At 54.3% G+C, this 22,286-nt stretch overlaps 7 protein-coding genes across 7 annotated transcripts; 4 read left to right on the top strand and 3 right to left on the bottom strand.

The window, feature by feature from the left end:
• Positions 1–62: 62 nt before the first annotated feature.
• B0T26DRAFT_635831 (uncharacterized protein) lies at positions 63–649 on the bottom strand (the record flags this gene model as incomplete). Its single annotated transcript, XM_060436764.1, has 3 exons — positions 63–217; positions 340–431; positions 537–649. 3 exons carry the CDS (start codon positions 647–649, stop codon positions 63–65), a joined length of 360 nt encoding a protein of 119 aa, XP_060302972.1.
• A 597-nt stretch (positions 650–1,246) lies between these two features.
• B0T26DRAFT_52285 (SNF2 family N-terminal domain-containing protein) lies at positions 1,247–4,969 on the top strand. Its single transcript, XM_060435487.1, has 2 exons — positions 1,247–2,019; positions 2,099–4,969. Exons 1-2 carry the CDS (start codon positions 1,474–1,476, stop codon positions 4,568–4,570), a joined length of 3,018 nt encoding a protein of 1,005 aa, XP_060302971.1. The 5' UTR covers positions 1,247–1,473; the 3' UTR covers positions 4,571–4,969.
• Positions 4,970–8,493: 3,524 nt separating this feature from the next.
• B0T26DRAFT_635644 (uncharacterized protein) lies at positions 8,494–10,654 on the top strand (the record flags this gene model as incomplete). The annotated part of the gene is made up of 4 exons (XM_060436746.1): positions 8,494–8,559; positions 8,664–9,147; positions 9,241–9,797; positions 9,896–10,654. 4 exons carry the CDS (start codon positions 8,494–8,496, stop codon positions 10,652–10,654), a joined length of 1,866 nt encoding a protein of 621 aa, XP_060302970.1.
• Positions 10,655–12,386: 1,732 nt separating this feature from the next.
• Positions 12,387–13,691, bottom strand: B0T26DRAFT_51942 (uncharacterized protein). Its single transcript, XM_060435468.1, has one exon. The coding sequence runs from the start codon at positions 13,350–13,352 to the stop codon at positions 12,651–12,653; it is 702 nt and encodes a 233-aa protein (XP_060302969.1). The 5' UTR covers positions 13,353–13,691; the 3' UTR covers positions 12,387–12,650.
• An 813-nt stretch (positions 13,692–14,504) lies between these two features.
• Positions 14,505–15,779, top strand: B0T26DRAFT_51940 (uncharacterized protein). Its single transcript, XM_060435467.1, has one exon. It carries the CDS (start codon positions 14,794–14,796, stop codon positions 15,433–15,435), a length of 642 nt encoding a protein of 213 aa, XP_060302968.1. The 5' UTR covers positions 14,505–14,793; the 3' UTR covers positions 15,436–15,779.
• A 534-nt stretch (positions 15,780–16,313) lies between these two features.
• Positions 16,314–17,851, top strand: B0T26DRAFT_746045 (SGNH hydrolase-type esterase domain-containing protein; the record flags this gene model as incomplete). Its single annotated transcript, XM_060444650.1, has 2 exons — positions 16,314–16,511; positions 16,667–17,851. 2 exons carry the CDS (start codon positions 16,314–16,316, stop codon positions 17,849–17,851), a joined length of 1,383 nt encoding a protein of 460 aa, XP_060302967.1.
• Positions 17,852–18,423: 572 nt separating this feature from the next.
• Positions 18,424–21,312, bottom strand: B0T26DRAFT_670423 (NUC169 domain-containing protein; the record flags this gene model as incomplete). The annotated part of the gene is made up of 9 exons (XM_060439177.1): positions 18,424–18,802; positions 18,878–19,512; positions 19,618–19,782; positions 19,838–19,976; positions 20,038–20,314; positions 20,353–20,483; positions 20,536–20,685; positions 20,749–20,838; positions 20,909–21,312. The coding sequence occupies 9 exons, from the start codon at positions 21,310–21,312 to the stop codon at positions 18,424–18,426; spliced, it is 2,370 nt and encodes a 789-aa protein (XP_060302966.1).
• Between the last annotated feature and the right edge of the window lie 974 nt (positions 21,313–22,286).

The raw sequence follows: 22,286 nt of genomic DNA, 5'->3' as shown, positions 1-22,286 counted from the left end.
CAACACCTTAAACAAATGCAAATAATCGAGATTATTGAGTATAAGACATGAGTGAGGTTTAATTAACGACTCTTCTTATCCTCGCCTCTTGAACTGCCCTTTTGCTGCTGCTTCTCTTCCTGATCTGGCTGGTCTTCTCGCATCGCCGCAATAATATACGCGACAAGGACCACATTTGCCATAATGGCGGCCAGAGCACCTGCAAATGTCGAGTTGCCTGTGTCGCTTAGATTAGCTATTTTACTCCCTGGTCGACTATAAATAGGATGCAAGACGATGAAAAACGAGGACAAAAGGAAAAGACACTACAAATGTGGAGAACTAAGAACTGTTGTTTACCCTTAAAGACATTGTCGACTGTCAGGAAGTAGGAGCCGATTGGCACTACTATCATGGCGAATGTGAAAGCCAGCAGCTTGAAGATGACAGCTCTTATGAGGGGCGTGGTCTCGTATTAGCAAAAGAGTCTCTTTAGAGGTGAACATACGTTGGGAGTGGCAGGCAATAGATGATGAGCGGGAGGGGGCACGACTCACGCCGGAACCGCTGGTGCAATGTTTGACTTCTCGTTTGCGGCTGGGCTCGAGCCTATGCTGTCATCCTTCTCGAGGAGCGTCTTCTCCTGAGAAATGATTCTGCGGCTGGCCATTTTAGGTGATAACGGCTTTCGCAACAGTTTGACGAAGGAGAGCAGGGGGGTGGGTGCACGATTCGGTCTTCAAATGCCTGCACTAGGAAAGGAGGGTGGATGGGAGCTTCTTGGGTTCGACACGGGAGAGATTCAAGGCGTCAGATTGAAAACAAAGAATGCGATAGGCTAAAGAGAGCAATTGAAGAAGTGCTTGAAATTTCGCAGTTCTCTTCGGAGCAGTCAGCAGGAGCCTTCAGAAGACGTTTGAGATGTCAGTGGTTTCTTACACTCCACTCGTTGGTCGAGTTCAGACTCACCTCAGACCCAACCCCACCTTTTTGGGGGGCTCAAGCTCAAGCTTTAATTGATTTGACGGCGCACGTGTGAACGTGGAGACGTGAAGTCGCGTCGCCCCACAGAAATTTCAACCTAAGGGCTGCACCATGTCGCGTGTGGGGCAGCCTAGGCAGGGCTGCTAAGATCTAACAACGGCAGTGCTTTTACCATTCTTTTCCTCGCGACGATGGAAATGGCTTAAGCACCCAAAAGAGGAATATAAAGGAGCCCTTGTCTTTCGCCCTTGTCATAGGCGCTTTCTCTCGCTTTAGCGCGCTCTATTGTTTTTCACCTCGATCTTTTTTGTCCCCACATCACAAAGCGTGCGGATGCGTTGCCGATAGGTTAACTGCGCTCAGAGATTTGAGGTTCGCGACTCGGCGTACCTTCCCCTTCTACCTTCCCCCCACTGCCTTCGCACTTCATTCCCCGTCTGCCCCGAGCCTTCGGCGTTTCTCTTCATGACCTGAGTCACATTGCTCCCACTTGTTTGTCAACTGCCCGGAATGGCTTTTCCCGCGTCGCCAGTTTTCCCCCGGCGTCCCAGGCCGATCCCGGAGAGCCCACCTCGACGCGGCAACATCGACCCGTTCAGCATAGACGACGAAGACGAGGTCGACGACGACGATCAGATTAGTGTCATTTCACAGTCACCGTACTTCGTTACACAACCCACGCAGATCGTAGAGCGGTCTGCGATCAAGCCCAAGCCAGCCACCCTCCATTCCTCATCGCCGTCGAAGATCGAGGTACCAGCGTCGTCGCCGTTCAAACCCCAGTCCCAAAGAAATGGCGGCCGACTAGCCAACTTGATGGCTCCTGCTGGGACTTCTTTCAAGCCTCCTGCACGACAGGCCGCGCCGGTGCCGAAAACGGGGGCCAAGCGAGATTTTATTATGATATCGGATGATGAACTCGACACACCAATCTATGCAGGCGGCGATTCTTCCGACGACAATAAACCTGCACGCGGCGACATAAAGCCATCCTCCTTTCGACGTAAGGAGTCGGGTTCTATTGGTTCAATAGCGCAAAACCATGTGTCAGGAAAAGTAAGCCAATCACTTACATATGTCCCCCCAATCAAGTTGTTCTTAGAAGTTCTTGAAACTAATGTGTTGGCGCAAGCAGAACCCCTTGAAATATACCAATGTCGGAAGCCCAATTACAAGCCCAACAAAACCATATGCGCCTGAGAAGGATTTGGTCACCATCTCGACCCTGTCGTCTTCTCAAAGCAGTCTGGAGTCATTTCCACCAATCCTTGTGGCAAAGCCAGCACGCAGGCGTCTTGTACAAGGACGTCGAAACCGCAGTCCATCGAATTCACCCGTAAAAGTGAAACGGCCTTCAGCTCCGCCTTCACGGGCTGTCATTGAAATACCAAGCGACGACAGCGCCGATGACGACCGCGACGACGACTTTAAGAACACCAAGGCGTCGCCAGAACCATCATCGCCAACGAAAGGACGATTCGAGGATTCTGAATTTGGGGAGCGTGTCCTGCAGTATCTCAACACCTGCGATACTGTTCAACTAATGGCCATTGCTAATATTAAAGAAGAGAGCGCAAAGCTCATGGTGGCACGACAGCCCTTCGCGGACCTCCAAGATGCGACGCGCGTCTCGATGTCACAAAAAAAGAACCGCAAGAAGTCTGCGAAAGTGAGCATCGGGGAAGAAGTTGTGTCGGCTGTTAAGTCCTATGCTCGAGCATTAGACGGGATCGACCACGTCATTGAAGTTTGCGAAGCCCAAGCAGATTCAATCAAGAGCACCACCTTAACGTGGAACATCGATATCACGGGACACCCACGAGCCGACACTCGTACCGGTGGTAGTTTTACACCCATGAGCATTGAGGAGTCCTCCAAACTGGTCGATCTCCCATTAAAACAGCCAAAGAAAATGAAGGGACACTGCACTATGAAGCCTTTTCAGGTCTACGGTCTCAACTGGCTGTACCTACTGTACGAGCGTCAATACGGCGGAATTCTTGCAGATGACATGGGCTTGGGCAAAACATGTCAAATAATTTCACTGATGTGCTCAATTATCGAAGACTGGGAATCCCAGGACAACGAAGGGCTAGCCAGACCTTGGCCAAATCTCATTTTTGTCCCGCCATCAACTCTTGCAAATTGGAAGGCGGAGTTTAAGAGGTTTGCTCCAAGCATCAATGTTACGGTCTATCAGGGATCTCAAGCGGTGCGCGACGAGATCGCGTATGATATCCTGGAGGACCCGACTGAGCACCACGTGGTCTTGACCTCGTATACACAAATATCGCGTCAAGAAGATATTTCCAATCTTCGCCGTCTTAAGCCCATGGCTGCCATATTTGACGAGGGGCACAAGATGAAGAACCCAAAGACGAAGCTGTATAAAGATTTGATTCGAATCACGGCATCTTGGAGGCTCATCCTTTCGGGGACTCCTGTCCAAAACAATCTCATGGAAATGATTGCTTTACTGCAGTTTGTGGAGCCCGAACTCTTTAGGGATCATTTTGAAGACCTGGAGGCCTTGTTCAACCAGAAGGCGTCGCTTGTGGCAGTCTCCCAAGGAGCATTGCTGCACAGCGAGCGAGTGGCTCGGGCGCGGACAATTCTTGAGCCTTTCATACTCCAGAGGCGAAAAGAACAGGTTCTCAAGGACTTACCTCCCAAGACGGCTCGCGTAGAGTACTGCGCAATAGACGGCACTCAAAAGGCCATCTATCGCGACTACGAGAGACGTTTCAAGAAGGTTGACTTGGCTGAGTCAATGGCCCAAAGCAAGGCGGGACGCGAAAATGACAACAACAACGTCTGGATTCAATTGCGGAAATCGGCCATCCATCCGCAGCTGTTTCGACGCTACTTTTCCGATAAGGATGTCGAGGCTATGGCCAAATTGTTGATGAAAAAGATACCGCAATCGGAACTCAGGCAACCCAAGATCGAGCATCTTGTGAACGAGCTCAAAGCGCTCTCTGATTTCGAGATTCACCTGTGGTGTCGAGACTACAAGTGTATCGAGAAATACGACATCCCTGACGGCTCTTGGATGGAGTGTACGAAGGTGCGGACACTCCTCGCCCTGATCCGGAAATACCAGAAAAACGGAGATCGTGCCCTGGTTTTCACCAGATTCGCGAAAGTCATCGAGATCCTCGGCGAAAGCCTGGCGTCTGAGGGGATTCGATATCTCTCGTTGCAGGGCAACACTGACGTGAGCGAGAGACAAGAGCTCATCAATGAGTTCAGCGAGGATGACTCAATCCCTGTGTTCTTGCTCACTACAGGGTCTGGGGGTACTGGAATCAACCTCACAGCAGCGAACAAGGTGATAATATTTGATCAAAGTGATAATCCTCAGGATGATTTGCAAGCCGAGAATCGCGCCCATCGACTCGGCCAGACCCGCCCCGTCGAGGTTATAAGACTGATCAGCAAGGACACGATAGAGGAGCTTGTTTATAAAGCTTGCCAGAAAAAGCTCGAGTTGGCTAACAAGGTCACTGGCTGGTCGACAGCCGAAATGTCGGCGTCCGAAATGGAGGCCGCGGTGCGAGAACAAATGAAGAATCACGCCGCCGAAACCCCGCCGAGTGAGACTTAAACAGTTCCGAGGCCTGGTTTTGCCTCAGGACCGACAGCCATGAAGCCGGCGGCGACCGTGTTTCTTGTTTGGGGGCGAACAGCTCCACACATCCGCAGTTACGTTACTCATGTCTTCTTGCGGTCCAACGGCGGATCTCAAGTTGTATATTGTATTCTTATCCGCATGCGTTCTTTCGGCTTCTACATTGTACGTCTCTGGCAGCATGGAAATGAGATGCCCGATGAATGGGCTCTCGTTTTGTTTCTTACTTCCCTTGGGTCTGTTTTCTCGTTGCGGCTTCGGACCTAGAATTAGAGATATACCCCATACAATGCCATAAAAGACGGGTGGTAGGTAACTGGTCGTATATTCTACGTCTTTGCGTTGCCTTTTAGAAGCTGTTGCTTGGTTAGAGGATGTGTCTGAGTCACTCTCCAGGACTACGAGCCACTGAGCTGGTCGGCTACGAAAGGGAAGGACAGCGGGGTTGGGGATTATATCTTTGTTAAGTACGTGGAAAGATAGCCAGTGATTTGTTGAAAATCAAGAGATATCGAGGCACGCTTGTGAAGGGCTTGAGAAAGCGAACCCTTCAACGAAGAGAACCTGTAGGTACAATACATGGTAAGGACTGGTTGATGCGCATGTGCATTGTGCTCTCCGCGTTCCACTCCTTTCACTTCTTCCCCTCTGAGGTCCCGCCTGAAGTCCCCCTGAGGCCTCCCCTTCTCCTTCTTTCCGACCTCACTCGCAAGCAGCCAACCGGGCTCTCCAGCACGTCACTGGCATATCCCCGGCCAGCTGCCCAATATGGTTTCAACAAAGACCAACACCGCATGGGTTGGTGACGAAGTTGAAGGTGAGCTCGCCTTGGGACACATCGTTATTTGAGATCGGTGCGCTCCCGCATACTTGGCAACCGTGGTTGACGATATCTTGGGCAAGCGACTTGACCTCGTCGCCAGTGAGTGCCTCCCCGGCCGGTACGTTATGTAGAAAGGCACAAACCCCTCCGGCAACGTTTCCGACAGCGCAGGTAATCTGTTGGCTATTGAAAAATGCCTCTTCGTCCGAGAGAGTGTTAATCAAGCTGAGAAGGACCGGGGCCGCTTGGTGAAGAACAGGCCCACAATCACTGCTACCATCACAGTTGATTCCCAGAGCGTTGACTCCAGCAACGCTGGCGAGAACGGTGGCCCAGAGACCCAGTTGCGAGACGGTGACGAGCATCATTGTCAACGTAGTGTTCGTACTGGTGTTGGTACTGGTGTTGGTGTTGGTGTTGGTGTCGTCCGTTGTTGAAGATCACGATGGATGTATGCGTGATGTGCGTGATGTCTTCAATATTCGGTCGTCCCATCGTGCCAACCAGTCCCCTTTTATAGCCAGAGACATGACTGACCTCAAGCTCGTCTCCTATTCCCTAACCGCCTCGTGATGCGCTTCTTCAGAAGTTCGGGGATCAGCCATGACAAGTTGGATCCAGTGATTAAGAAAATTACCGAGAAAATTACTAAGCAAAGTAAGTGCGTGCTGCCCAAAGCGTGAAAGGGAGTCAACCGGGTAAGTAATAGGGAAGCCCAAGCGACAACAACAAGAGGCTCTCCGCTTCATTCACCTATAGTAGATGACCAGAGCGGCCCCGTGGGCCATGGAGGTTCTTACAACTGGGGCAGACGTCTGTGAAGGGGAAATAATCGGCGGAGTTTGCCGACAGACCTTCGTCATGTGGGAATTAAACGAAGTCGAAAAGAGTCAGTCAGACTTGGAAGACATAATCTCCAACGGACAACACAAGATGCAACGCCTAAGCAAGAGTGCTTGCCGAGAGAGAAGGAGCAGAGGTTTTGTTGATCACGATAAACTTGGGTAGCTATGTTGGGGTGTTGGGGTGTTAACGTTGAAGGTGGAGGTGGAGGAAGGTTTAGATGAGTTTGGCGTTGATTCCAATGTACCTATTGTACATTACATCCCTTTTAGCAACCTACGGTCAGAAAAGACGTTTTCTTCGGTCCGACTAGACATTACCGTCTCACCCTTCTTGTTTTTCCTTTTGCCCTTGATTAAGGGACAGGGACATGAATTCTCATCTCTTGAGCTCTTGAACTCTGCGAAAGCGCCTCTCGACCCCCCTTTTTCCCCATTTTCCCCCTTCTTGTTTTCCTTTTGCCCTTGAACTTGAGGGACAGAGACAGAGACAGGAATTTTCATTGCTTGAGCTCTTGAACCCGGCAACAGCATCTCTCCACCAAAGGCCCCCTTTTCCCTTCCAAACGGCAGTTGCCGGGGGGTTCTTTCTGCCAAGTTAACCCTACACAGTAGGTACGCACACTCCACGAGATCCCAGGATACGGGCAGCTAGCCGACGGCTTCCCCGTATGCTGCGACTGGAAGTAAGTGTCAGAGATGAGTATTTGCCCGAGGAATATCCGTACATACATACATACTCTATACCCGAATAACACCCAAACACGTCAACCCGTCTATTTAATTAACCTATATAGTTCCCTATAACTGGGCTGCGCTTAGCGCCAAGACTGGCTACAATCTTGATTGGCTGAGGGCCCCGTGCCGAGGTTTTTGGACAGAAAACCCCTCCGCACAAAGACAATCTGACGGCGCAGCATTTGGACATTTCTGTTTAGCTGCACGGACCACTAGTATACTAGTCCAAATTCCAAAGCCGCGGCAGTGAGACGGTAAACACGGTGGTCGGTACTTGTTCTAGATCTAGTCTAGCATTCCCGGGGAAATCTCTCCGACCCCTGGCATGTCCCGCGGCGGCCTGGGAGGTTGTCGACTAAGTACTCCGTATAGAGGCTAGATATCCGTTTCCGTTCAGTACAGAAGGTCTCCGAGGAACTTTGGGCTTCCCCCCTACAGAGGTGGAATGAAGCGCTTCGTTGGCACCCTCGACGGCACCGCTTGACCGTCATGTGGTCGAATGAGTAACTACGGGTGAATATTCGAGTTGATTATGTCCTGTCCCCGAATGTGTCGCCGTTACTACCCCCCTGGACGCGAGACCAAGCGAAATACCCCAGAACCCAATCTGATTCTGGTTGGCAAGGACGACGGCCATAGACGGGGCTTCTGTCCTCCTCAAACCCGTCCCGTTGGACAATGTGGCGGGCTGGAAGTTCCAGTTGAGAAGCCTTCAAGCAATGGGCTTAGGAAAGATTGCTGCAACCAGATGGCCCTCACGTCAGTGCGGATAAATAGTTTGGTATTGGCCGTTCCTTGGGAGAACGGGGAAACTCTTCTTGAGCGCCTCTGGTTCCAAACAGGTTACGGAGTATGGAACAAATGGCTAGCTAACGCTACTTCTTTGTACGAGCAAAGTCAAGCTATTCTTGCCGCTGTGAATTTGATACAAGTGGAAGGAGAGAAAATACATATGAGTGAATAAAAAAGGCTGAAGATGTCTGTTTCCCCTCACCCCTGAACAAAAACATTAGCGGGGTCCCCGCACTGCCGGGTACCGAGATTTGTGGGGAGGGCGTTGGTTGGTTGGAGAAAAAGTGGATTCCCCGTCACTAAGTTTGCCGCCACAGCCCCCGGTGAATGGCTTTCACATGCCTCACCGTACACCACCTCACACAAATGACCCGAAATGTTGGTCGTGTGAGACCGAGTGGCAGAGAGCACACGTCCACTCTCTTCCATGTTGCCAACCGCCGTGACCTGAAGACTTGGACTACGGTGGGGAGAACGCAAAACGTCATTTCCACTTAATATTGTTTTCCGTCATTGCATCTTTTCTTCTCAATCTCGTTCATGCACATTCTGGATTTCGCCAGTCTGCTCCGAGCTGTTGATATGTACTCGGTGACCGCTGCTGCTGATGATGGGACGAATAGCGAGTAGGGTATGATCAGTGAAGCGCCATCATAATAATCCTCTCCTTCCGCCTTCTCCCTGACAGCAGCAGTTGGAGCAGGATGGGGTCGGCGGTGTTTGTGTCGGTCTGGCGCATGGTGGTGGATGTGGTTATGTTCTGGAAAGGGGTGAGTGTCTTCGTCCTTTTCTTAAATCCTTCAATTTCCCTCCAACCTTCCCCGTTGCACACTAAATCTCAAGAGACTTGACCCACTGTTTTTGCGCCGCCTAGAAATTATTCCAATGGTACTACCGCCGCAGCCCCGTTGAGGTCTGGCTTGACGTGCTGCACAACGCGTCCGAGTTCGAGGAATGGGAGGAGGCGGCACTACATCTAGACAGCTTGCTGGGCCTGGACCTCTGGCGCGCCAACCCGCAGAGCCACCACTACGACTACCGCCTCATCGACGAGCGCCTGGCGAGCATCGATGTCGCGCGAGACAACGGCGACGTACACGGCATCGTTAACTTGTTACGCAGTGGCCTGGTGCGGAACCTGGGGAACATCACCGCTCCCAAGCTTTACAATCGCAGCTTTGCCGGCACCAAGTCCCTCATCGCCGAGTATATCACCCAGGTCGCCGAGGCCATCGAGGACATTGGCTCGCTGCCGACGCCCACCCAGGCTCTCGAAGCCACCGGCAGTATCCACCAAACCTTGGGCGGGTTCGATGACAGCGGAGATGGGAGTAATAACAATAATGGGGGCGGTAGCAGTAGCGGGAATGGAGCTGGACGGCAAGCTGGTGGCATTGGCAGTATGAGCGGTGCCATTAGCAGTGGTGGCTTTGGCGGAATCATCTCGGGAGGCGGTAGGATGATGCCCGCCATGTCGACGCAGACCAAGCTCGACTTCATCCATGACACGAGACAAGCATTCGGACGGAGCACGCTTGTGCTCCAAGGCGGAGCCATCTTTGGACTCTGCCATTTGGGCGTTATCAAGGCATTGTTTCTCCGCGGCTTGCTCCCGCGCATTATTACGGGCACCGCGACAGGCGCGCTTATTGCGGCCCTCGTAGCCATCCACACCGAGGAGGAACTACCCCGAGTTCTCAAGGGGGATGGGATAGACCTGTCTGCCTTTTCGGGTAAGGCGAATTCCCCGACAGGGGCCGCAGATACAGGAGCCAACCAGTCTCTCTGGAGCCGGTGGACAACGGTCATGCGGAGGGCACGGCGGTTCCGAAGAGAGGGGCACTTTTTGGACGTCAAGGTCCTGGAAGAATGTGTCCGGGCCAATGTCGGCGATCTCACCTTTGAGGAGGCGTACCAGCGCAGCAAGCGGGTGCTCAACATCACTGTTGCAACGGCTGGGCAGGGCGGCGTGCCTACCCTGTTGAATTACCTAACAGCCCCCAATGTGGTATGTTATGCTTCTTTCGTGCCCAATGACCTTTGGTTTGGCACCTCGGATATGAACATGGGGCCAAAATGATCGTCGTTGACGCTAATCGATTGCAGTTGATCTGGACAGCCGCGGTGGCATCCAACGCCTCGGCGCCGTCCCTCTACGGACAATTACAGACGAGGGTGCTTTGCAAGGATGCACAGGGTCATATTGTCCCATGGGAACCGGTCACGGTCGACTTCCGGCATTGGACACACGTCTCAATCTCGGACCAGGAGTCTCCCTTGTTGCGCATTGCAGAGCTGTTCAACGTGAACCACTTCATCGTCAGCCAGGCGAGGCCGTATCTGATCCCCTTTCTGCAGAGCGACATGCATGGGCCGTCTCTGGTGGAGACACGCAACAAGACTACGTCGGTCACGGCATTCCTGGTGCGTATGATGGGGCTCGAGATTCGCCACCGACTGCGTCAACTCGACACGCTGCAGCTGCTTCCTGCAGGGATCCGCCGCTTTCTCGTCGACGAGAGAGTTCCAGGAGCCAGTGTCACCCTTGTGCCCGAGGTAACGACGGGCGACTTTGTGAGGCTGATGGAAACGCCAACCAAAGAGACGCTCGAGTATTGGATACTGAGGGGGGAGCGGAGCGTGTGGCCGGCCGTGGCAGCACTCAAGATTCGATGTGCCGTCGAAACTGAACTCGACCGGGCGTATCAGCAGGCGCGACGGCTAAAGGCTGGAGGGCTACGGCGGAAAGCAAGTACCATGACGCCCATGAATGCGCCACCAGACAACGAGGTGAGGGAAAGGGAGCGAAGGGAGAGGGACCGAGCCCACAGCACAGGCGCAAGATGCTTGCCAACTTCGTCCTAAAACCTTTATTCGTCTGCCAGGCTTCGGGCCATTTTGACATGCAATATGTGGTTTTCATCCGATAGGACAAAACTACCCCACCCTTGTCGAGCTGAGGCTTGGCGCATGCATGGAAACTTTTTCTAGAAGGATTTCACTGGGCTCAGTCCACGGGGGCGTGAACATACGCGCTGCCAGACCCCAGTTAGAAACCGCATTGCAGTTGCAAGTCGGAGAGTGAGAGAGGCATGTGGTGTGTAGCAGAAGTAGGGCAAAAAGCCTGTCCGGCCCCAACAAGAGAGTGGTGAGTAAGTCGTCTGAATGTAACCTCGGACGGCCGTGGATTTGTGGATGATGGAGAATGCTGGAGCTGTTTGGGGATGGGACGGGGCGCAAATATCATGGCTCATCGTTGGAGAGGTGGTCCAAGCAGTTTACTTGCCCAAGTTATGCGCCCTCGCGCCCAGTTCAGTATGTATAAGATACCAACATAGCCCTAGAATACCTACTCCTTCACGACATGACTAGGCACGTTTCTTGGTTCTGCTCGTTTACGCTGTGCCACTGCTCCAAATAGGAACCGTGCATTACTGCTCTGGCCGAAGCTATTGTCTGGTTTGGTTTGTCTGCGCAACAATTAGTTTCACATCCTGGCCATCGAGGCCAAAGACATGACATGAAGGTGAGTGACGCGTATCGCTTCGTTGAGCGGGCGGTAGCTGGGATCGGGGCCAATAGCAATCACAAGTCTAAAGTGAAATGTCAGTCAGCTGCAGTGCAGAAGCCGGTCAAGCCTGCATGGAGGAATGGATGACGACAGGCCTGATGACGGCCTGAGGACGGCCTGTTCATTTTAGTCTAGAAGTCCTAGAGACGACTAGGACCTCAGGCCCAATCCGGGTCCTTGAAAACGGACGGACGGGCGGGCGAGGATGGAAGAACTTCGAACAGGGGGTGAGGAAGGTTCGTGGAAGGGTTTTGGAAGCCTCCTCGTGCATGGGGAGGGGGGCGTGTGGTTCCCTCCCGACTGAGGGGTGTAGAGTAGGGTAACGGGACACCGTAATGAGCGAGGATTCCCACTTCCCCCCCATCCATCCCAGCAAGCGCACATCCATCCCGCCATCCGTCCTGGTTCCTGCCCTCAATTCTCCACAGCCTTATCTTGACGTCCCGAGAAAAAAAAGTATTGTGACACCAGATGTGAGAGCCCTGCTGGGTTCTCGGCTTTCCCTAGCCGCACACCCATATGCGTGCCCAACTTTCTTTTGTTGGATTGTCCCCGTATATCCAAAGTCAATTCTGTACGGAGTGCAGCACGAATCAAAAGAGACAGATGTCACCCCTCCTCGCCGATATTGTCCGCTAGGTGACGTAGACTCCAATCCCTAAATGTTTGTTGGCATGGTACTTACGAAGGAAAAGAAAATAAAAAACGAACCGGCCAGGAAGGGTCTGTAACAGGTATTTCTAGAGAAGGAATAGACCTCTAGAATTCCAAAATAGGGATTCAAATAGCTATTATCTCCCTTAACGAAAAACCTTTACGGTGAGTCGAAGATGCAAAGGCCATTTGAATCTTGGAAAGTACCACGCCACCAAACATTCAGGGATTGGATTGTACTATTCCAGACACAAATTGAACTGCAGGCGAGCCTGCACGGCCTCGGGACCAGCAGTGGAACAAAAAGAGTCGGACGGCAGGAGGATGTGAAATGCAAGGTTACATCGCGCCCTTGGGACAAAACTGACTCGTAGCTTGCAGCGCAGCGAAAGCAGCTGGACGGTCGTCTGCGATTGGTGAAAAAGATGAGCTTGGCTTTTTGGCCCGAGGCTTGGCTTGGGACTTGTTGTCGTCCAGGCACACGATCCAGCGGTCGTTTCGTTTGACGAATCGCAGAGTTAACTCCAGCTCAGCCAGAGAAGAGATTTCCTCCGATGCGAACCCAACCAACCCTCTACGCCATCTCCTCTGCCAGCCAGCCAGCGCTTGCTTACCGCTTCAATGGAAAGGTGGGGGTTAACTCTGGACGACAGAGGGGGCTGCGTGGTTCAACCAAGCCCCGACTTCCCTGACTCTGCTAGCTGCCGTTGCCGTTGCCGTTGCGTTGCCGTTGCCGTTGAGCAGGCGGGCGGGCACGTTTCGCAATAATACACCACACCGGTCGGCTCGGCCGTGGGGGAGGGACTTGCGGTGAAGGAAGGGACCGCTAATAACCGAGGAGAGCGCCCACCTGGTCATAAGGTAGATAGCGCAAAGATGATATCGAACCGATATCCCAAATACTAGCCTCACTTTTGGGCCGTTGAGGGGAAGTGAGCACTGGAAGAGCAAAATCTTCGATTTGGGGTGACAGAGTGTTTGGTTGTTAGATGCACCCCCCCTGCTCTTGCAACCCTTCCGGTCCCCTGAAAACGTTTGGGTTCCTGGCTTGGAGTGGTACTCGCAGTGCCCATGTCTTTTTGTCTTTCGAACCTCTTGAAATGGGGTATTTACAGGCGGCACGATGACCGGATGTGGATGCGGTCTTGCCTTACTAGGCCAGGACGCCGTTTCATACCCCCACCCCCTCCTCCCCTCCATCCGTCGTGTTACTTGGACGGGGTGCCACGCCTCACTTCTCAACAGCCGAACTCGAGTCTCCCTCGTTGACAAACAGGGAGTAATAAGGCACAAAGCTTCCATGGGCGAAGAAACTCGAATCCTCCACGCGTCTGACATATTAACTGCCCTCACATAATCGCATTCGCTGGCGGGGAAGATGGCGCGGGGACCCGGGCGGGCAGGCTGACGGGCAGATTCATGTGGTCACACCCCCATCCCTCCCGTCCCCGGTTTGCCCTTGAGCGTATGATAGATTGGGCTTCTGTAAAAACCCCGCAAATTGGTGGCCGTGATGCAAGTAGCAACGGGCTCCAGCAGCGGGCTCGAACTCCCTAAAAGGCTAAAATTGGGCGGTTTGTATCGAGAACGAGGCGAGCGACAATTGACCACTGACAATGGTCCCCAGGCGCTCTAACTTGGCCCATGTGCCTGCTGGGCAGGTTGGGCGGGCAATCGCGACGCCTCAAAAGCGTCGAGGCGATCGAGAATGGCAAGCCCGCCGCACTTGGGCCGACCTCGGTGGCTCGCCAGCATACTTGGGATGGTACTCTCTAAAGGAGGGAGTTGGGCGACGGATGGGGCCCCTCATCCGTAGCGGGATGGGCAATAAGAGGGATGGATGAATTAATTGCCCACCTCGATGTGGGCCCCCAAAAGCTCGGTCAGCCCAGAGAAGTCTGTCCTTGAGCACCGACGACCAATATGAAGGTACTTACCTCGTGTATTCGTACGTACGCGAGGACAGCAATTTCGGAATGCCCATTTTGCGCGGTCGTACTATGTAGGTTGTTAAGCTCACCGCCAGGATTGGCCGGCTGTCGGCCCTAGCCAGCCCCTCAGTAGGTACAGTACTGTGTCTGTATTTTGTATTCGTATATACGTACATGCCCATCCTGTGCCTCTTTCCCCCGCGCTGCAAGGTAGTGGCAGCAGACAGGAGGAGGCTGCACAGCCCGGCAGCACGCACAACCTAGATGCCATCGTGCGTCTCCTCCCCTGCGCGTCCCGCACCCCACTGGAACTGTTTGTCGCGGTGAAGGTGCTACGCTGCCGAAGCCGCGGGTGCGTTAGGTTCCTCTGCTCTGCCCCGTCTTCTTTCCTTCTGGCGTTTTTACCTCTCACATATCATTTCTCTCCTAGCTCAGCTAGGAGCTCAGCATATAAAAACTAGCCACCCCGCACCCTATTCTAACACAAGCATCTCTACTATATTCTGCCCCCTCCCCCTCCCCGTCTCACACTCTGCTTCCACCTGTCGCCAGAGGTTTCCACTGGTCTCGGTGTCGTCGTATCCCAAGCTCGAACCAAGTCCCTCGCCTCTTGTGGGTCCTAAACCTAACACACCTCGTCATTGCCTAGTGTACCGTAGGCTGAGCTTCAGCGTTCGTTGTCTACCCGAGAAGCTGAATCAAAGCCAACTGGTAAGACAACCTCGGCCCGTCTCCGAAATGGATGATGTGGTTCCTGACACACGAGTTTTCGTATAGGAACTCAACACAACACGGTGTTGCCATTGTCCAACTAACCCCTCACCGCCAACTTCTTCGCACTCCCCATCATGGGTCCTTCCAGCCACAAGCAGAACAACGGATGGGTCGTGATAGACAAGAAGTTTTCTACAAAGGGATACACCAGGTCAAGATCACCCCAGTACAACGGCGATAATGAGTCTTCTGGTGAAGTGGGCAACGCCTCTACGGACGGCAGCACCGTCCTCGATCTCTCGGACGAGTCCATGAACTCTGGCTGCGATGACCAGTCGCCCCCAGACCGCAAAAAGGCTGGGTCGAACCGGTCGTCCACCGAGACGGGATGCTCGGATGATACCGTGGTCGATTTCATGCCCGGCCAGGCGGCTCGGGACCGGACTACCACCACGGCGGCGCCCAGCATTTGCTCGTCGATTCCCCACCATGCCCTGACCGAGGATAACATCGAAGCCCACCTGCGAGAGTTGGAAGAGCGCCTTGCCCGCGATATCTACGACACTGCTAGCATGGATCTCATGTCCAGTAGGCACATTGGCATGCTTGCTGGCAACTCCAAGCCCAGCACCCCCAGCAGCGTCAGTCTCGAGTGGTCGTTCGTCCCGTTGCCTGTCCCTGACAACGACGACACGGCCTGGGCGGGTGCTTGGTGTGACCCGTCCATTGAAGCTCTCCTCAGCATGTCGTCGCAGCTGAGACTCGACGGCGAGTAGAGCCCCCTCCACGGGTTCTACCCTACTCCCTCTCAACGGTTGCAGCCTTCATTGTCGCTTGCAGGCTTTTGACGAGGATACCATTCCTGTTTTGTTGCTGCATCTCGTGTCGTGTGTCGATATGTTTCATCTCTCTTGTTTTATTTTTCTCGTTTCTCGGTTTATTTGTTGGATAATACTGTGATGCGCTGGCGGCTTCCTGTTTCCTGTTTCTAGTTTTTAGTTTCCATCTTTGCTTTTAGTCTTGTCTTATCATTCTCTTTAAACGCGGCACAGGATTGAAATGGATAGGGGTGTATGGTATGGACGGAGGCAAGGGTTCTGGGATGATAAGGGACAAAATTAGACGGACTGGAAAAGTTGTCGCGTGTTTGGATTTCGCTTCGCTTCGACAGTGTCTATTATAAGCAGCAACAAAGCATACCTTCTGTGAAATACCCCACAACTATTGCGAGCATGTGCCTAGTTCAATGTTAATCTGCGTGTCTTGGTGTCCCGCTCGATGCGGGGATCCTGCGGAATGGGGTCACATTCAACCCCGAGACATGGCACCGTCCTAATCAACTAGATCGCTTGGAGACAGCATGGCCGTCTTCCGCACCCAGTAAATGTCCCAAGAAGGCAACACCACTAGCCCAGTCCATAGCATGGCGGAGGATGGCTGCTTATTTAGCCTGATTGACACAAGTCATTCCGGGTTCCTGGGTCTTGGTTCAACGGGGATCGTCCTCCGCAACATGCAGCCAGACCGGGTTCCTGCGTGCCGACTTATATGAGCATATAAATCTGCAAACATGTAAAGACATCTTAAAAAGAGGGCCGGCCAGACAGAGACTCCGTTGCTGCGAAGATAGACCTCTCGCCTTCTTGCTGCCGTCATGCCTCTCCAAGTCCCGTCATCACTGGGTTTCGGCTCCGGCCCCGGCCTCGTCAGGGGCGCACTCGCCGCTGCTTTCCTGCTTCTGATATCGCTACTCTGCATCGTCGCCGAAGCAAAACACACTGAACACTGGGTCGGGATATGGACTTCAATGCCCCAGCTCGTCGAGCCCGCCAACCTGCCCAATGCCCCTTATGTCAGTACCTCGTAGTGACCCATCTCCATATTTTTTTTTTCCTTTCCTTGTTCTCCTTTTGGCTTGAAAGGGCGCTAGGTTCTCGGGGCGGTAGTAGATGACCAACACACCAGCGGCGCCTGGAAGTCGAGGCTGAATGAAAGAACTATGAACAGAACGGGTCAGCCGCCGTGTTCGAGAACACGACGCTCCGGCAGACCGTCTTCGTCACGCAAGACGCCTCGGTCATCCGGCTGTCCTTCAGCAACGCCTTTGGCGGCACGGACCTGGCTATCACGGCCGTGACGGTCGCACTGCCTGCTGCTGCTGCTAAAAACGAAAGCGGCGCGGGAGCAAGCGGCGTCCGCCCCGAGACAGCGCAGACGGTGACCTTCTCGGGGGGCCGGCCCGGCGTCACGGTGTCCAACGGCGCGCTCGCCGTGTCGGACCCCCTCAAATTCACCGTCAGGGCGCAGTCGGTGCTGTCCGTGACGCTGTACCTCGCCGGCGGCCAACCCGGCCACGCCCTCACCGGACACCCGGGCAGCCGCACCTCGAGCTGGGCCGCGCCGGGAAACCTCGTCGCGGCGCCCGACCTCGCCAACGTCACCTCCACCACCGCCGTCGCCGCCCGCATCTACCACTGGTACTTCCTCTCGGCCATCGACGGCTGGCTGCCCGCGAGCCGCACCGCGCTCGCCATCGTCGGCGACAGCATCTCGGACGGGCGCGGGTCGACCACCAACGCCAACAACCGGTGGCCGGACCAGCTGCTGGCGCGGCTGCAGCAGCGCAAAGACACGGCTAAAATATCCGTGCTCAACCAAGCGGCAGGCGGCAACCGCGTGCTGGCCGACGGGCTGGGGCCGAACGCGGTGGGGCGCATCGGGCGCGACGTGATAGCGCAGGCGGGGGTGCGGTACGCGCTCGTGCTCGAGGGGGTCAACGACCTGGGGACGGCGGCGGCAGACGCGGCGGCGCAGGGGCGGACGGGCGACGTGCTGGTGGCGGCGTACGCGCAGATAACAGCGCAGCTGCACGGGCACGGCATCGCCGTGTTCGGGGCCACCATAACACCATTCACGGGGCCGGGGCAGGCGTACGGTGACGACGGCGGCAGCGGCGCCCGCGAGGCGCAGCGGCAGCGCGTTAATGCGTGGATCCGCACGAGCGGGCGCTTCGACTACGTCGTCGACTTCGACGCCGCGGTGCGCGACCCGGCCAACGCGACGCAGCTCAGCCCGCTCTACAACAGCGGCGACTACCTGCACCTCAACCCCGACGGCTACAGGGCCATGGCGGCGGCTGTTGACCTGGCTGTGTTCGCCAAGTTCGCGGGCGGGGTGCGTTCCATGGTGTGAGAAGTGGGCGAGGGCAAGGGTAAAGGAGAAATCCCAAGGGCGGAGGACAGAAGGAACGAGACAGGTGTGTAGGCAGGGCAAGAAATACACATTGGGGGGGGAAAGACGGCAGGAGAAGGATGGTGTAGGAAAGGGAAGGGAGGGGAGCCTCTTGGGCTGATATAAGTAGATCTACCGACGACCTACCTGATGCAGGTTGGCGTATGGGTGCAAGCAAACGTGCCAAGACGCGGAATGGCAGCATGAAGTTACCAGGGTCGGGGGTGTTTTCCCGAATCCTCTTGGTCAAGAGGGCTTGATGGTTGGCCTGACCCGAACTCGTGCAGCCCAACAACACTCGCATATGAAGGGAGCCAAGGACAAATCAAAACCCAATCGGGATACCGAGAAGCTGTCTGTTGCTGCCCGACAGGAGACAGAGTCGCAGTGTGGTGTGTTGGTTTGGTATTAATCAAAAACCTGACAGCCGTCTCTTGAAGAAAGACTAGACTCTGCTCCGACAAAATCCCCACGTCCCGACCATAATCCACCTCACTAATATAACCCACCAATGCGGTCTTGCCTCCCCAGTTCTACATCCACAACCGGGCTGTCCCGTCAGCACCCGCGCTGACGCACCACGGCTCACGCGGATGCCAGTCGATGTCCAGCACACCGAGCTTGTTGACAACCTTGTGTCCCTTAAGCATTTTAACAGGAACAATGGTTGGGTTCTCAAGTTGGTCGTTCGGGACCTTGCCGTGGAATATTTGCAGCGTGCCGTCGTCGCTGGCGTCGGCGAAGAGCGGGAGCCCGCCCCTGTGGAACCGTACCATGCGGATCGCCTCGCTGTGGAATCTCATAGTCTTGTAAGGCCTATTCGACAAGTCAAGGTCGTGCCACAAGAGACGCTTGTCATAACTGCCCACGATCAAATTGTCACCGCTAGGATGGATGTCAAAGGACGAAATCCTGGGAGACGACATCTCGGTCAGCAAGCCGTGTGCAGATCAACATGAGGGGATTTGTTTGCGTGAAACAACTTACCATTTTGCGCCAGGCTGGACAGCCTTGACCAGCTCTAGCTTCTGCAGGTCGTAGCATCGGATCGTGCGCTGAGTGGCCACGAAGAAGAGGGGCCGTAGAGGATGGAAGGCGGCGGTCTGTGCAAGCCCCGAAAGTTTGCGGAAAGGTATTTGCGTCATGTGTTTTGACAGGGTGTGAATGGCCACGGAGCTCCGCTGCCCAGACGGCGACACTGTCGCGAAGTGGTCTCCACGTTTGTGCCAGTGGATAACCTTTACGGTTGACCGCACAGTTACCCGTATCAAGACACCCTCGTCCTCCAGCTTAGTCCCGGGTCTAGCCCACTTGGCGGCAGGCTCCTTGCCCACAGCAACAGGCTGCTGTTGTCCGTGGGTGGCATATCCAAAGCCTGCGGCAAGAATATCCCGGCTTGCCTGGTCGAGGCTTGGCGTGACAGTGGCGTGGCTTGGGACCATTAGGAATATGTCCTCACCGGCAGCAGCAGCAAGAATGAACGAGTCCTTGCTGGGTCTCCAACGAACTGTGTTGACAGCCTCGTCGCTGCTGAGCTTGACCGACCAGACTTGCCGGCCAGTAAGCAACTCCCAGACCCGGACAGCCCCGTCGTCTCCTCCTGTTGCCAACGCCGTACCGCTCTGATGAAAGCGTTAGCAAGCAATTCCCACACCACCGGATTTAATCGGAGTATTGAGTAGACGCTACATGTTCAGGCTAGGTAAAACTGGCTTTTGAAGACTTACAGGATCGACCGAAACACTTCGCACTCGGCCCTCGTGTCCTCGGAAAATTGTCTGACAGACAGTCGGGAAAGGCTTCAGCTCAGAGGGTGATGGAAGTTTGGGAAGGAGCGAATTTGGGTCGATGTTGAGCCGGTTTTTCCTTATCCGAGGGGCTAGGTACAGATCCTGTTCACATCAAAAGTCAGTCCTGGGGAGTGGTCGTCAATCTTACTTTACGTACCATGCATCTCTCAAATCTTTCCTTGACCATCTCGCTCCAAGCAGGCACCTTCCTCAAGGCACCGTACTTCTGTGGCAGATAATCCTTCTCCCGTTCCTCTGGATCGAGCTTCTCCCATTCTTCTCTCTCCTCTTTGGTACTGCAATGGCGCAAGTCAGTAAATGCCCCGAGACAGCAAACAGAGCCCAGATCTGACTCACGGCAAGTATTCCTCAGGCGGGTTATAGCTCATATCGTAGCCTGGGGGCGGGAGCTTCGGCGCCGGGATTTGCATGGGATTAGCATCTTGGGGCTCTTCGTTTTGCCACAAATCAAAATGGACTTCATCCTCTTCTTCCGCCTCCCTCTCGCCTTCCTCAGGCGGCTTGTAGGGCAGAATCCTGCCTTCCCTAATCGCGCGAACCAGCTTCATGACTTGCGTGGCTTCGTTCTTGGAGGGCAGGAAGCGCCTCTTGGGCTCAGGGGCACTGCTAAGTGCTGCTCGGCATTAGTCACTGTCTCGTCCCCGTACAAACCTTGGAGAGGAGTCTTACGCATTTTCTCCTCGATTGAGGTGAAATACTCGACGGTATTGGGGTACGGGTCGTGCAGCTCGTTAGGGATGAGACCCATCTGGACCCGACGTACGAGCTCCAACTCCTCGTCGCTACAAATCGAATATTAGCCGGGGCCCCAACGACAGACAGGAGCAGACATACGTGAGGTTGAGCGGGTTTCCGGTATTGATGTCGGTGAGGCCAGTCCAGCCCTTTGGCACCTCGATGCTGTCAAGAAGATTCTGGAGCGCATCGCCAGAGGCAGGGCGCATGATCCTCTTGCCATTAATATCGTAGCCAATATGGGGATAGCTAGAAAGCACGGAGTGTTAGAGGAGCACGTTGGTCTTCGTTGAACCGGTGCACGGCGCTCACCTGTCGTAGAAATCTAACGAGATATCACCTATTGTGTTGGCGGGGCCTTGCGCATCCGTGTCGTCGGTGTCGTAGCCAGGCTCAATTTCACTGTAGAAAACCCAGTTAGTACCCAGGCGGAGAAAACAGCGTAAGGTCTTTCCCGACTAGAAAGACGCACTCATAAACGTAGCGCTCGCCACCATTGGCGTCCTTCTCGATCCTGTAGTTCTTTTCCTCGTCGCCAACGTCCTTCCTCTTGGGGTCGACTCCGGGCACTTCGATCTCGGGCTCGTCATCGGTTATGAGAAGCTTGCCGAGCGCCTCCTCGCCGTCAAGGTCTGATGGGATATCGTCGCTAAGAAGCGCATCGTCGTCGTCTTCTTCATCGTCCTCGTCATCTTGGCTCCCCTTGCTCGCACTATCGTCTTGGTCGTCGTCTTCGTCGTCGTCCGAGGCGACAAAGTCGGAATCATCCTCGCTTTGGGACAAGACACTGTCAAAAAGGCGGCCAGCAAGCTCGTCGTCGGATTCCGACTCGGGAACCTGCGTTTTCCGCTTCTTGTCAACTGATTTGGGCCCCATTGTGCTGGAATTGGCGTATTCTAGGGCGCTCAAAGCAAGCGAAGCCTCGAAATTTACCGGACGACCTAAGGGTGGGACTTTTTTTTTCTGCCGCCGTTTTTATGGAGTCTGGCGGGGAGCTCCCTAAGCCATTGTCCTCACCGCCTGCATGTTAGCGGGTCCATTACTACTGCGATTGGCTCTGCCCTCCAGGCACCCAACCTTATTACTTGATATCAATGGCGTTTCATTTGTGGCAGCAATTCTCACTTTCGGTACGGAGTATACATATACTGCCTAAGATCTAAGTGATGGTCCAAAATTTAGCAATAGTTTCACATCATTTCATCTGAATCATTCCTCGTTCTGTACTCGTCAAGGCCGATGTTCTGGAAGCCGTGACGAGTACGGATGCATAATGGCGCCCAAGGTCAAAGTGAATGTGATTTGCACATTTTATGGCTCCATCTCCGACAAGCTAGGTACCTAGGCCTGGCGCTGTGGGAGAAGAACACCACATGCTGCACCTGCCTCCTCATCTACTACGGTAGGTCTAGTCATTGTAGGAACCGATGTCAGAGTCCTCGGGAACTCAATGCGCTGCCTGATAGCGTTCTGGTTTCACAGGATATAGGATACGTTATCTGCTAAGCTGACAACCGGAGACTCGGACTGTTATCCAGCCCGATGATTATTTGGATGGATCGCGAGTCGCTTGGCCAGGGCTAACGATGAGCGGGGACGGAGAGTTGGCAAGGATGGAGGTAAGGTTATTTATACGGAGTATAGAGGTTGCGTATCCGTCCTGAGTAAGGTGTCTTATGTATTCGTGCATACTGTGTATAATAGCTTATGGGGAATCCTGCCGCACTACTCGCTGGAGCGCCGCGCCGTCTCAGTGGCTGAGGGCTCGCCTCGCTTTGCCGAGCCCGTCGAAGGCCATCGAATGGAAAGAGAGAAGGCCGTCATCCCAGGTTAAGGTACCTGCCTACCTA

This window comes from Lasiosphaeria miniovina, assembly GCF_030549165.1.
Source record: "Lasiosphaeria miniovina strain SMH2392-1A chromosome Unknown B0T26scaffold_1, whole genome shotgun sequence".
Lineage (NCBI taxonomy): Eukaryota > Fungi > Ascomycota > Sordariomycetes > Sordariales > Lasiosphaeriaceae > Lasiosphaeria > Lasiosphaeria miniovina.
Note: the sequence above shows the minus strand (reverse complement) of the source record. Positions and strands in the feature narration are given on the sequence as shown.

Coding starts and splice junctions, on each gene's coding strand:
- B0T26DRAFT_51940 (XM_060435467.1), top strand. CDS start 14,794: ATGGGTCCTTCCAGCCACAAGCAGAACAACGGATGGGTCGTGATAGAC.
- B0T26DRAFT_51942 (XM_060435468.1), bottom strand. CDS start 13,352: ATGTCAGACGCGTGGAGGATTCGAGTTTCTTCGCCCATGGAAGCTTTG.
- B0T26DRAFT_52285 (XM_060435487.1), top strand. CDS start 1,474: ATGGCTTTTCCCGCGTCGCCAGTTTTCCCCCGGCGTCCCAGGCCGATC. Junction 2,020..2,098: donor AAAACCATGTGTCAGGAAAA/GTAAGCCAATCA, acceptor TGGCGCAAGCAG/AACCCCTTGAAATATACCAA.